The sequence below is a fragment of the Silurus aristotelis genome (genome assembly GCF_946808225.1).
Source record: "Silurus aristotelis genome assembly, chromosome: 15".
NCBI classification, from domain to species: domain Eukaryota; kingdom Metazoa; phylum Chordata; class Actinopteri; order Siluriformes; family Siluridae; genus Silurus; species Silurus aristotelis.
In genome coordinates this window covers 12387756-12402411 of record NC_139588.1, presented here as the reverse complement: position 1 = coordinate 12402411, position 14656 = coordinate 12387756, and the positions used below count along the sequence as shown (strand labels likewise).

The following is a 14656-nucleotide window of genomic DNA, read 5'->3' as shown; positions in this document are numbered from 1 at the left end:
GTCATTTTATCTTAATGATTATCTTCCAAGTTAATGGTGACCCCCACTATATATATATGATACCACATGAAATCAGACATGTTATTTCTTTCAGGCAGGTCCACTGCAAGTGCTCAGTACCAAACGTTTGACTTCAAACTAATCAAGTCAGACAAATGCTGTTTAACTTAACACAAGAAAGAACACTATTAAAAGTAAAAAGTAAAAGTAGAAATAAAGGTATAAATATTACTGTTACTGTTCTTATTTTGTATTGATACTATTTCTAAGACCCTGTTTGTTTTGGTACATAATGGTTTGTTGAACAACAAGTGTAAAAATGCATACAGCTAAAATGTGTTCAGGATGATGTTCAAATTAAAACTGTTGTTGCCTCATGAGGGTACTGCTTTCCAGGAAAAGACAATCTGTTGTTTTATTAGTTGTTTATTGTTGTAAAAGAAAGATAAAACAGAGGCCAAGGCTGTGGATGTAAGTGTAGACTTTATTTTGCAGAGTAAGAAACAAAAAAATTAAGAGCATTTACAAAACTAAACAAAAATCCTAAATAGCCTACAGACTATGAACCAGACCATACAAGGGAAAGCAACAAAATGACATGGTATCAACAAAGCTTTACAAAGAGACACTTAAATAAACTTTTTATTAACAATATATAAAAATGTAAGAAACTTAAATAGTGGTGCTGATTAAGGTAAAACAAGACACACATGTGGATGTTTAGATGTGACATGCAGGAGCTGTGGGGAAGTGTAGTTCCTGTCCTCCTCCTGACAAGTAAAAAAATAAATCCAACAAAACAGAATGATTTCTGGGAAATTCCCCTGTTATATCCTCCTACAAGTAATCAACAGTTTAATTTCTTTATTTCATTAGATTATTAAACAGGTGAGGAATTTGTCTTTCTTTTTTGACATGGAATATATTTAACAGACCAGAAATATACTTTCAAATATATTCCGAAAAAAAGGAATGAACTAAGGGAAATGTAAAATAATAAATATAATAAGCATTGTATTCTAATTAAAAAAGTGATATAAAGGAAGCCAAAAGAACCATTTATAAAATGAAACAAAAGTGAAAGCATGTAAGCTATGAAATGGTATGAACATTTTATTGTGCTGCACAGATAAGAATGAGCATGTAAAATGTCGTGAATGCAGCTCATCTTGGTTTTAAATAGAAAAGGGTAGATTTTGAGGATAACTGGTTTAAATGAATGTGCTTTAATGTGTTCAAGAAAAACTGACACTGCTACTATATATTATTAGGGCACAGAAATGGACATACCGCAGCAAAAAAGTGTTGAATTGATATAGCCTATAATATTATACAAAAACAGTTGGTGAGTTTGAGGTTATAAAAGGATATAGATGCAATTCATACAAAACAACCTGAAAAATGATTGCTATGACAAAAGAAAACAAAACAGTATTCCTTAGAGCTTTTTAAGCTTTAGATATTGATACAATCTATATGTTGGTTTCCTGGACAGAGAAGCCATTTTCATAGCACACCATTTTGTCACCATGTACAGCTTCCATCATCATCATCGTCGTCATAGTAGTAATTTTAATAGTAGTCGTAGAGGTTAAATTATTATTATTATTATTATAGTAGTAGTAGTAGTGATAGAAGAGTATCTGCAAGAGTGAGGGGTTGGGATGGTTTGGACATGTGCAGAGGAGGGACATGGGGTATATCGGTAGGAGAATGCTGAGGATTGAGACGCCAGGAAGGAGGAAAAGAGGAAGACAAAGGAGAAGGTTTATGGATGTGGTGCAGGAAGACATGTAGGTAGTTGGGTTGAAAGAGGCAGATGTAGAGGACGGGGGGGGGGGGGGGGGGGGGGGGTGTATGGAAACAGATGACCTGCTGTAGCGACCCCTAATGGGAGAAGCCGAAAGAAGTAGAAGATTTTACATACTGTATCTCTACTTTAAGTCAAATACATGATGTGTGTACTTCGTCCATCACTAAGTAGTAGTACATTTAGTTCAGTACTAGTAGTAGTAGTAGTAGTAGTAGTAGTAATAGTAGTAGTAATGCATGTATTACGCCACTAGAGGACGGTAGAGAATTTTACATAAGAATATGATTCAATTGCCACAAATGATATAACTCATGGAGAAGTATAGAGTAATTTTGAAGAGATTTTTTGACAATTAGATTAAACACACACACACACACACGCACGCACGCACGCACGCACGCACACACACACATGCACACACCACACCTCTATATTCAATATACATGTTTTTCTATTAGTCACCCCATTATGCCATTGCACCCAAACAAAGTTCCACTGTAACATTTCTAGTTCAGATTACACTTTATTCTCTAATCCTGCAGCAATAATACATTTCATGAAAATATGGTGCATAACTCTCAAGTTCACTCTACTTCACCTACACATGGTGACTTAGAGGTGACAGATGATTATGGTAATATTTTCCTGAGATATTACAATTAAAATATTATTTATGTACATTTACTTCATATTGGCCTACAGGGTTAAACAACAAAACTGTCATTTTAAAACCTGTAATATGTACACCTACAAATGTAATGATTTAGTATATATTTGTTTACAATATAGTCTCTTGTCTTTTCTTGATGACAACTGAACCAAACAGGAAGTGCAGTTTTTTTGTGAGTGTGAGAAAGCAAATCTCTCTCTCTCTCTCCTTTTAAGCATAAAGACAGATGTATGATGTGTATGTGAAACTTGTCATATACCACATGATTACAATTTATAAGGAAATAATGTGAATTACATTTTTACTCGCCTTATGCAAGGAAATAAATAGTATAAAGTGCCATATTTCAAGTTTTTAGACACAAGCTAATTTGTGTATGGCTATAATGTTGGTCAAAAGAAAACTTTTCATAACTGCAAAAAAAAAAAATGCTGAAGAAGTGAATTCTGTGAAAAAAAAAAGCAATAGATTAGAATTGATAAAGCTTAAGGCCAAGTTTGGGGTGACAACTGAAACAGGAAACCTCAGGGGTGACAACTTCCACCCTGGGTTTCACATAAGGCACACCCTTGTCAACAATGAAAGCTTGTGATAGTCAGATACTTATAGAAATTATTCAATGTAGTCTCAGTATATACAATCAGACTTCAAATTAAGTCATAAAACATAATTTATGATGTACTGCACAGTTTTATTCCAGTCTAGCTGACATAACAGAGTATCCACCCAACCATTGGACAAAAGAACAGCCTTTCTCAGCATGACACCTGTGACCCAGAACAGGTTAGTCATGAGCACTTAAAAGACCTTGACTGAATACCATCTAGCTCTCTACTTCCTATAAAGGTGAAAGTTCAGGTAGGAAATCTTCCCTTCTGTAGAACTTACCTAGCTATGTATAACAGGGAATCCTTTGAAATTCAGCCTCTGTGACACTTTGCCAAAACAGCACACTAATACTATAGCTGGTGTAATATTCTACACATAATATGGTGCAAATGCTTTTTACAACCTTTGTGTAATATAGATATTTTTTTTAAATATACCTAAGTGCAAATACTTTTCACAATAATACCAAAATTTGACATTTTCTTTTCTCAATTTATTTAAAATGTTAACTTACAAGAGAAGCCAAAAACTATTCAAATGTGTAAAATGCTAAAATGAGGGTTACATATTTGTCATTCATACTAATAAGCTCAATGGATTCTACTATGTGAAAAAAATTGTGAATCAACGATCGATCGATCGATCGATCGATCTATCTATCTATCTATCTATCTATCTATCTATCTATCTATCTATCTATCTATCTATCTATCTATCTATCTATCTATCTATCTATCTATCTATCTATCTATCTATCTATCTATCTATCGTAATTGGGGAAAATGTGACATTTTTTCGGTCTATGTAATCACCCTAGCAACACCAAACATCCCTCGCGCTGCAGGAGCTCCAATCAGCCTTGAAGGCTCCTCTTTCGTCACTTCCTCCGGCAGCCCTGGGCTCGGCTTAGTGCTGTTTAGCAAATACGCCGCCATCTTGGATTGAGCAGTCAAGCTACAGGCAGTCCATAGTTCTCGGGATGGGTAGAACTGAGCCAAAACTTGAGGATTTTAAAGTGTAATGCTTTAGGGAACCGGGAACCAGTCGGATTCTGGGCATTTTGGACGAACTTCACTAACTTCCCATATCGGCAGGCGCAGCTTTGTAAGCGGCTATAAAGCTGAAGTCCCCTACTGATTGTCGCCTGGTCGCTGTATGTAGTTTGCTGGGCCTGATTGTAGTTGCTTGCTTTCATGAGCAACTTTGTTTATTTCAATTCGTTTGGTCGCTTTGCAAACTATCCGGAGCGCGTGTGGTGTACGGTTATGGTGGGCGCGTGCTCAGCCCTTCAGAAGTTTGTGTGTGCGTGTGTGTGCGCGCGCCACCGGTTGGACCTCCAGCGCTGTGTGCTGTAATGCGGCTCGATAAATGACTTTATTAACGCGGAGTGGCGGCGTCTTCCGGCGTTTGTTGTGCTGAAAGTTCGCCTTGGGATCGCACTCGAAGTTGCTCTCCTCCATGGTCTTCATCAGCTGTCGGATTGCTGCTTTCCATTCTGCCTTCGGACTGAGACGCTGCGAGTAGATCTACTTGGAAAAGGAGAAGCCGATTTGGAGCTCGAGACGCGTTATAATGTCAACGAGAACACCGCTACCTACAGTCAATGAGCGCGACACGGAAAATGTAAGTACACCTTATATATCATTTTCGCTTTTTAAATTTTTTCTACTTTGCCTCACGCTTAGTAATCTGCGGAGGATCGAACTTTATAAACTTCGTTTCCTCCTGCGGTTGTCAGTTTCCCCATAGAAGGCGCACAGGCAGCGTGCAGAGGAAGTTCTCGTGCTGCTTCTTTTTTTTCCACTGACATTGGGTTCCAAAAACTCACTGACACCAAGAACCGTAGTATTAAAGTTACACAGAATTGCCATGTCCAAAAAACCTCCAGATTTGTTGTCACAGTGAATTAACTGTGCACGTCGAGGTTTTCCTCTAAGTGCAGCTTAAGGATTTAAATGTACCTTACATATAGTATACAATAAGGGACATGATTTTTAAGATCTTTTTGAGCATGAACGTACATCGTTTGGACGTCTAACCTTTCCTGCCATGTGTAATTTGTGCTACTACCAAGTTGTATAGGATGACTTTGGATGTGAAAGAATACAATAATTCCTTCACATGAACTACAAGACCTAAACCTGTTCCAGCACGACAATGCCGCTGTACACAAAACCAGCTCCTTGAAGATATGTTTTGCATAGGTTGTAGTAAAAAATCTTGAGTGACCTTCTATAGACCTGAACTGTGTTGAACATCTTTGGGATGAATTGAAACACTGACTGCACCCCAGGCCTCCCCACCTCACCTAAATCAGTACCTGGTTGAATGAGCACAAATCTCCACAAGCAAACTCCGAAATTTAGTTGAACATCTTCCCAAAAGAGTGGAGGGTATTATAACAGCAAATGGGGACTAAATGTAAGCACACACAAATCTTATAGGCAGGTGTCCACAAACTTTTAGATATGGTGTACATTCAGCCTCGGCTGCACGCAAGTTTGACGAAATACAATTATACACACACATAGCACACAAAAAAGATGGACCTTCACCTCTTTATATTCCGCATCAGCCTTCTCTTTGGCAGGGTCCTGATGTAGATCCCAGAGAAATGTTGCTGATAAAGAGGTTATACACCCTGAATGGGACACATGCATCGCAGAGCATCACATAGTCATTCACACCTAGGGGAATTTTAGCACAGCATGTAGTGGGCATGTTTTTTTTTTTTTTGTGAAGAGAAGAAATCGTGGAGACGGAGAGAAAACTTACACTCTCACCAGAAGTACCTGTTCAAAAACTCCAGCAGTGAAAGAGCAATGTGGAGCAGTGATGAAGGCTAAAATAAAGGTTTAAAAAAAAAAAAAAAAAAAAAAAAGCGCAATATTAGGGTTGAAAAACTTAAAGTATGCACTCTTTATTGTCAAGTTTGTAAACACTTAATCATCACATCTCGGTGTTTTTAAAAAAACACATTCCAGATTTTAGTCATCTTTTGTATTATAATAAATAAACTCCAAGTCTGCAGGAAAGAATTTCCACTAAATTTTGGGTTCATTCATAGAATGTCAATGAGATTTGGCACTAACCTCAACCCCACCGAACACCTTAGTGCCAAATCTCATTGACATTCATAGAATGTCAATGAGATTTGGCACTAAGGTGTTCGGTGGGGTTGAGGTTAGGGCTCTTTTGAAGGTCACTTGAACTTCTTAGACTCCAGCCCTGACCAAGTTCACAAGGATATTGTTATGCTGGAACAGGTTTTTTTTTAGTTCTTGGGTTTCATCAAAGAATGAACTGCTACAGAATACAAGCACATTTAAGACTATTCTGGGCACCAAACTTTGTAACAACAGTTACAAAGAACCCCAATATGGTCAGGTGTATGTAACTTTTGGCCAAATAGTGTAGATGGTTCTTGACTTCTGTTTTGCAGATATACTGTAGATATGTCGTTGATTTTTTTTCCAAACTATGTGATAAGCAAAGGTTTGTGATTGCTACTTGGGTGATTGTAAGTCATATCTGTTGTGGGTTCGATCCCCGGTCAGGGAACCATCCCCAGCCACTCTCAGTACCGGTCCCAAGCCTGGATAAATTGGGGAGGGTTGCGTTAGGAAGGGCATCCAGCGTAAAAACGTGCCAAATCAAACGTGCGGAGGTTCCGCTGTGGCGCCCCCTAACGGGAGAAGCCGAAAGAAAGTTTTTTATTTAGTTTTAGACTGAAAGTTAGTGTATGAATGTAGATTTTGTATCGGGGCATCTTAAAAGTACACTAAACATAGTGATCACAAATGTGAAAGGGAATGATAATAACAAAAAAAACATTAAAGTGTAAACACCGAAACCACAGTGTGGTGTTTCTTCTGAACGCTGATAAAGCGTGCATAAGTGTTAATAGCCATTGGCTATATAAAAAGAGGAGCGACTCAGCCCTCCCCTGCCTCAAAAATAATCTAAGGATGGCGTGCAGACATGAGCCTCTGTGTGTGTGTGTGTGGATCAATGAGCAGCCAGCGTCTCCAAAAACGGAGTGCTTGCCTTTTTGGACACCATTCATGTAATCAATGCTAACATGAAGGGCTCGCACTCGGTCAAGAGACACCGCATTACCCTAGTAAGTTTTTTTTTTTTTTTTTTTTTTTTTTTTTTTTTTTGCCTCCTGAGGTTTTCTTTTACTCTGAAGTAATCAAGGACAAATGTCTAGGGATTTTATCATGTGCCAGGTATGAAGCAGTAGGCGGCTTGCAAGCTTTATAATTTCAGTATAATGAGAAGTACACCAAAATATTCTAAGTATTAAAGCTTTTTTTTTTTTTGTTTTTGTTTCGGGCATAAATGAATCAGTTCGTTCTTTTTATTTTAAGTTAGGGTTGGATTGAAAGTAGGACTGTATTGAACCGATGTATGTCATCTGGCTGTAAAAGCTTTTATTCTGTAATGAGTTTTCTGCTGTCCTACATGGCTGTGTGCAGATTTATTTATTTATTTTATTCCTCTAATTTTGACCTCTAGAAATGAGGACTCCATAGAAATTGTCGTCACTGGAGCATTACGCTAGAGACTCTTTGCAGACGTATCTAAAGATGTCTAAATACTTAAATCATAAATTTGTAGTATTTTATTGAATTTTAAATCGTGTATCTTATTCTACTTTTGATCAGTACCACAGCTATCTTTGAGATATGTCTCCCAATTTAAAATCAGCTCTAAGACGGGTTCTACACAACTGATGTCGATACTTGTGATTATCATTAATGGTGCAACCTGGAATCCATGAAGATTGTATTGGAATGGACGTAAACATCATAGACATGTAATAAACTATGGAAACGTTTTACCCATATAGTACACAGTTTTTGAAGGGAATTATTCATAATTGTGCTATTGATCAGCTCAACTTCCCTTTTGAGGTTCCTCTCGAGATTTCTTCATGTCATCCCCGGGAGTTTTTCCCTTGCCACATTCACTTCTGGATTGCTGATCATGGAAGAAACGTAGGAAGAAATGAACGTGACAATTATTTTCTTGACTTGTATGTAGTGTAAAGCTGCTTTGTGACGGTGTTTGTTGTGAAAAGTTCCATACGAGTTCAACTGAAATGAATTATATCAAAGTCCTGGTACCGATCATTCCCTTTTCACTGTTCTCTTGCTTATTGGAAACATGCACGTACACACTGTGTTTTGTTGCTTTCTAGGCATATGTTAGTGTTTTCACCACCCTAATAAACGCTGCCAGTGGTTTCCTGCCCCCTGGATTATAGGAATGAAAGGAAATAGTAACAAATGACACAAGAAGTTTTAACATGTTTATACCATTGTGCTGTTGAAATCTCAATTCTAATTGATCAGAAAGTGTTTATATTAATGAGGTTGTTCTAATACACTGTCATTACTGTAGTAAATGCTAATTCACACCACCATGTATGGTGGATGAGGCATGACTAGTAAAATCTGTTGTTGAACAAAGAGAATAGTATAGTTGTCTGTGACTTCTGAAAAGGTTATGAAAGGAGTTTCCAGTGTCAGGGCTTTTCCATCACACAAAAGTGAAAGAATGAAGCGGATTATCCTGATTTTGAGATTAACCAGCCAGCCATGTAGACTGCAGCTATACAGAAATATCTGAATTATAATCAAATTGGCATTTTGTTCTGCCTTTAACATAAATACATAGGGCCTTTCTTTCTTTCTTTCTTTCTTTCTTTCTTTCTTTCTTTCTTTCTTTCTTTCTTTCTTTCTTTCTTTCTTTCTTTCTTTCTTTCTTTCTTTCTTTCTTTCTTTCTTTCTTTCTTTCTTTCTTTCTTTCTTTCTTTCTTTCTTTCTTTCTTTCTTTCTTTCTTTCTTTCTTTCTTCTTCCTCATATTTGTAATTATTTTAAATAATGCTTGTCAGCTCCCTTTTTTCCCGTAGCCATGTGGTTGTGTCAGCCTTCATCAGATATTATTCAGCTGTCTGTCTAAATGATCTGTATGTGCTAATATGGCAACTCTGTCCTAGATGGATTAGAATTGGTCACACAGACAAAAGGGGAGAGAAATAATTGGCCGATTGATTTTCTACCAGTTGTTTAAAAAAAATATGTTGTATTGTGCTATGATTTGCATGTAATATTTTATAGCATGGTTTTTTTTTTTTTTTGCTTGTTCATACATTTACTAATTTTTCATTGTCAAAATAATAAAAGAGCTTGTAGTTTTGGAGTCGGATAAAAAATAGAGGTGTGATAACTCTTAATATGTAAATTGTTTTATATTTCACTATAGTTATTAGTAGAGCTTTGCTGATTCCAGCCCCCCCCCGGCAAAATGTTTTTACTCCTGTATGAAGGTCGTATTGTCATTTCATGTAATATACAATGTAGTAGTGTAATTCGAACCTTCTACACCAGCCTGGGGTCATGTGCACACTGGTGCATGGTTTCTTCAAGGACCACTCTGCTTTTGCCCTGCATTCATTCTGCCCTCATTTTTGACCATTGACCCGGTCACTGTAAAGCGTCCCCATATCATGCTGCTGCCACCACCATCTTTCATTCTAGGGTAGTGTTAGTCAGTTGATTTAAACAAGTAAGATGGCTTTTGTCTCCTCAGACCAGAGAATCTTTTTCCTCATGCCCTCAAGGGCCCCGTAAGTGCCTTTTACTCAGGCGTGGCTTCCATCTATACACTCTTCTATAATTTAATGATTGATGGAGTATGAGATGGTTGGCCTTCCGGGAGGTTCTTCACTTATTTTAGCTGACTTAATCTCTTGATGCAATTTTGAAAACCGCCAATGCCCTGATACCACTTGTCACCTCAGTCTAAAAATGTCGACAAGCAGACAGCACTCTATTTTATTACCTCAAAATAAAAGAAGATGCTAAAACACACAGCTTGGCATAACACTTGTCACGTTTATGTTGGTTTCATCACCGGAGTATTCTTATGCTGCACTTTATTTAAACTCATGAAACAAGCTGCCCATGCTACTGCACGTAAATATGGTTACTGATCACCACACCTTGCTGATGATGTGAACTAGGATTCTAATACACAAACGATTATTAGTTGTGGCACTGCCCTCAGTATAGAAAGTCATTAGTGATGACAAAATCATAGCTAAATTGTGCTTCGTCATCAATTCTGTTTCATTGCCTGATATTTAACACACTCAGTTATGTGTAATGTTTAAGGTTAATGTCACTTTTTGTATCATTGTACAAGGGTTGTTGTCACCTTCCATAGACTTAAGAGTAAAGCAGGCAAATAAGGTAACTGGCTGCATATAACATTTCTCTTTGAGTTTTTAATGCTGTGCTTTTAAAAATCAGTTTGAGGATTAAAAGTTTTAAAAGCCTTGGGTTTTCAAATGATATGTGAAACTGTAAATTCTCTCTGAAAGCCAGTCTTGCTGTTAGCAAGCATTTAACTATGCTGTTTTTGAAAGAAAAGAGGAAGTCATGGCTGCAATCCAGGAAGCAGCATGGCGTTATTTGTTTAACCAGCGTCGTTTACATCCCTTCCCACTCACTTTGAGTTTGTCCAAAATAATTAAGCAGATAGTACACGTTTTAATAAATAAATAAAAATAATGTTTTAACGATATTAGGATTTGTCTCTTTATTAGAAAAGGAACCTGATATAGTTTTTGTGAGCTGACGATTAGGTTTGTATTTGCTTTTTGAGTATCACATTCTACCTCCTGTTTGCTGTTACAGTAACCTCCATGCTTAAACTTTTTTCCACTATTTCACGTGATCACTAAGCCCAAATTTTGTGTGTATTGTATCTCCAGCACACCTCCCACACTGATGGTGCGACCAGATCCAGCCGCTCCGGCGCTCGATGCCGCAACTCCATCGCCTCGTGTGCCGAGGAGCAGCCGCACATCGGCAACTATCGGCTGCTCAAAACCATCGGCAAGGGCAACTTCGCCAAGGTCAAACTGGCACGGCATATCCTGACCGGACGAGAGGTGAGTTTTTCTTTTGCGGACATTTTTCTCCTCAGTCTTTCCCACGCCTCCGTTTCCGCCATCATTCACTCTTTGTCGTGTATATAAAGTATTAAATAGATTAAGTTTAAAAATGAAATCAGTTTGGTGTTGGTTTTGGTTTTGTTGTATTTTTGGTGTATTATGCATAAATGGCCATGTGTAACTCCATCATAGTCATTCTGACGTCTTTTACAATTCCTGGTTTTAGTTTTAGTGCTGTTTTTCCAGTTAGCAGCAGGGTCACTAAATGTCATTTGTCTTTTTCCTTTGCTGCAGGTGGCCATAAAAATTATTGATAAGACTCAGCTCAATCCCACCAGTCTCCAAAAGGTAAATATTTTGGCTTTCCTGCTTAGCAATAAAATCCTCTGTTTTTGTTTCCACTGTCTTTACTCTTGCTTTTTTCCTTATGCCGGTTTTTCATTTTGTGGGGGGAAAAATATATAACATGCTTTGTTTTAACCCAGAGTATTGGGTTATAAGTGTATTGAAGGGCATTGTGGTCGATGCGGAACGGTTCAGTTTTACCACATTAGAGACTGGGCACGATGGCTAAGTGACGGCTGTCAGAGGGAGCGTCTGTGGCCTTGGATATCTGAGGCAGCTAATAATAGCAGGAGAGGAGAAATCCAAACGTGTGGCAGGAGTAATAACAGCGCATGCATATGTGCAGAGCACTTGGACTGGACACTGAATCATGGAGGAGGGGCTGAAGACAAGACTCTCACTCTACTGTTACTGAAACTCTGTGACCAACAGCTTTCTTTTTTGTAGTTTTTTTTTGTGTGTTTGTTTAGAGATCATCTCGAGGCAGTTGAATGTTCTTTTTCGCTGATGTCACCTCCTTTTAATTAACTCGCTTGTTTTTCCAGTCTATTGATTTTATTTGTTTTCCATTCATGGACACAGTGGTAGTTTGTTTTACACCGGGGGCACAGAATGCCCAGAAGTTTAATCTTTCCACTGCTGAGTTATATATCCTATGATAGAGAAAAGTCAGCACAATAAAAAATTGTAATAAGACACTGATGTTGTTTTGACATAACATTTAAACATTGTTGGTTTAAGAATACTGTAAGGTAGGGGTGTGCACACTTTAGGTCATGGGCCGAACAGGATAAACATTTATTGAACACACTAAAACTAAATGTTTTTTAAACATGAATATAAATATAAAAGGCAGGAATATTATTCTAGAATAAATCAAAAAGAAAAAAAAAAAAAACCTGAAAATATAAATATTATATATGATAAAAAAATATATAATATATAAAAATATTGTGCTTTTAAGTAAACATGAAAATAACAACAAATCAAAACAATCAGATTTCCTTGCTCTTATGCCATGTTAAATATTTTTGTAACTTTTAAATCACCTTCATCATGCAGCTCTTCAGAAACTCTTCCTCTGTAAATGGCCGGGCTGATGTGGCTCTGATTTCTCCTCTGCCACAATAAAACTTGCTTTCAGAGCAGCTTCACTTTGTGATTTTGCTCTGGTGAAAAACGTTTGCTGAAATGTCAGATTCTTCTTGAACTCTTCTACTTTCTGTATCTTCTGCTCTGCATTCAGGTTTTTCAGCTTCTCCTGATGTTTTGTCTTATAGTGCCGTGTTAGATTAAATTCCTTAATTACAGCTACATTAGCTCCACAAATACACACGGGTTTACCGGCAGTGTCAGTACACATATACTCAGCCTCCCATCGGTTTCGAAAAGCTCTGTTATTAGAATCAACTTTTCTCTTCGCAATTGTGAGAGGCTTCGCAATAACTTTACAATAGTGTTGTATACGTCAACAGAAACTTGACCTGATTGACGTTGGAATGTTCCCAGGTAGCCTAGCATTCGGCAAGGCAGCTGAAGCGCTGCATTATGGGATCTGTAGTTTGTGTGTTATTAGCGCTTTGTATCGCCGGGCCATTAATAACAGCAATAATAGATCTATATAAAATGATATTGCGGGCCGGTTGGTAGTTTCTTACTTATTGAAGCTGGCATCGTATACGGCAATGAATCCAAGTAGTTATCAGTAGTTTTCTGCTTTTATCATTTTTCACTTGTGCACCCGACATGCTGTCATGCTAGCAAAGATTGTACACTGACATTTAACTCTTACCAGAAAAATTTAAATGATAAATATGAGATGGTTATTAAATAATATTTAAACAATAGTGTGTAATTTTGATAAGTGATGTACCACAATAATATAGGGTTCAAAACCAAATAAGAAATTATACAAACTCTATATAGCTAAAGGTATGTGGCCTTCTGACCAGCATACCCATATTCCACAAATTTATAAGGGAAATTTTTTTGAGCGTTTTTGTTGTGTAGCATTAGAATTTTCCTTTACTGGAACAAAGAGAATCAAATCCAGTGTTCTGTACCTCAACCCCTAGGAACACCTTTGAGATGAATTTGAACACTGACTTCCCTTGAGGCCTCCTCACTCTATATTAAAACTGACCTCTCTAATGCTCTTGAGCACAAATCCACAAGCTCCAAAGACTATTGAAAAGCCTTTCCAGAAGAGTTGAGGTTCTAGTAACGGCAAATGTGAGGATTACATCTCGAATTTAACAAGCACACATGAGTGCATTAGGAGCTACACAAACTGCGTAGTTTTTCTGAGAATAAAAAACTTGATTCGAGTCTGAGATGTTTGCTCCGCTCAGAACTGCTCAGAACTTTTGCCTCTAGGGCATCTGTGAGACAGTGGTCTCGTCTGATCCACTCATTCACAGCTGCTCGCTGTAGTCTGTCTCTGACACTATTTCCATCTGCTCCTATGCAATTGGCGGGTGTGGGAGGAGTGCCTGTACCTTGAGTTCTGTCTCTTCATTTAGAATTAGCCACTTTCTAATCAGATCAGGTCGCCTGTGGTGGTGTGTGTGTGGGATTGTTTTTTTTGGATCGGGGCTACTCTTGTTGCCATTTAGCAGCAGCTGGCTATTAAACAATTGCTGTGTGTAGTAGGATGGTATTGGTGGAACTGTGCAGTCTATCCAGATCACCCATCCAAGATGATTTAGTAGTGGTTTGTATCCTGGAAACTTGCAAAGCATTGTTTATCAAAGCTTTCTTTATTCAGACGGGGTGTATGAGAAACGTGAGTTGTGAGAGGATCTGCTGGAAAAGTGGATGCTTTGTTTAGAGATTCATGCCTTTATTCAGGGTGACTCTGGTAACACTACTTATTCTTATTGGTGCCAGATTTGCATTCAACCACCACCAACGGCTCACTACAGGAATGCATAAAGACCGATGTCACAAAAACATGGAAGCTTTACATTTTTGTTAAGCAGGTTTTAGGAGTGTCTGGTGTACTCTCAATGTGACCTCTTTTTATTGGGAAATTTCCTGCTTTTGAGTTGAAGGCCCCAGGTCTCAGTGCTGAGTATACACACACGCACACACACGCACACACACACACACACAGAGCCATTCTGTATCTGGGCCAATGGCTCTTCTGGCCATTACCTCATATGCTTGCAGCACCCTTGGATTCTTGCATTAGGCCTGCTCGTTTTTATTGCTGCTCATCAGCATGAGTCTGACCTCTTTTGGTTTTGA

The 14656-nt window shown here is 38.0% G+C and overlaps 1 protein-coding gene across 6 annotated transcripts in view; it reads left to right on the top strand.

The window, feature by feature from the left end:
- The first annotated feature begins 3983 nt into the window (after positions 1 to 3983).
- mark3b (MAP/microtubule affinity-regulating kinase 3b) overlaps positions 3984 to 14656 on the top strand; it is a 47127-nt gene continuing 36454 nt past the window's right edge. For 2 of the 6 annotated variants that reach the window (XR_014536861.1, XM_083562064.1), the window contains exons 1-3: positions 4000 to 4715; positions 10880 to 11059; positions 11357 to 11410. Coding sequence is in view for 5 of the 6 variants with exons in the window: in XM_083562064.1 (XP_083418190.1) it covers positions 4665 to 4715; positions 10880 to 11059; positions 11357 to 11410 (285 nt within the window). In the remaining variant the exon portion in view is untranslated. Of the gene's footprint in view, positions 4716 to 7091; positions 7216 to 10879; positions 11060 to 11356; positions 11411 to 14656 lie in introns of those variants that run through there. The other 4 variants (XM_083562067.1, XM_083562065.1, XM_083562068.1 and 1 more) reach the window with 3 other exon arrangements.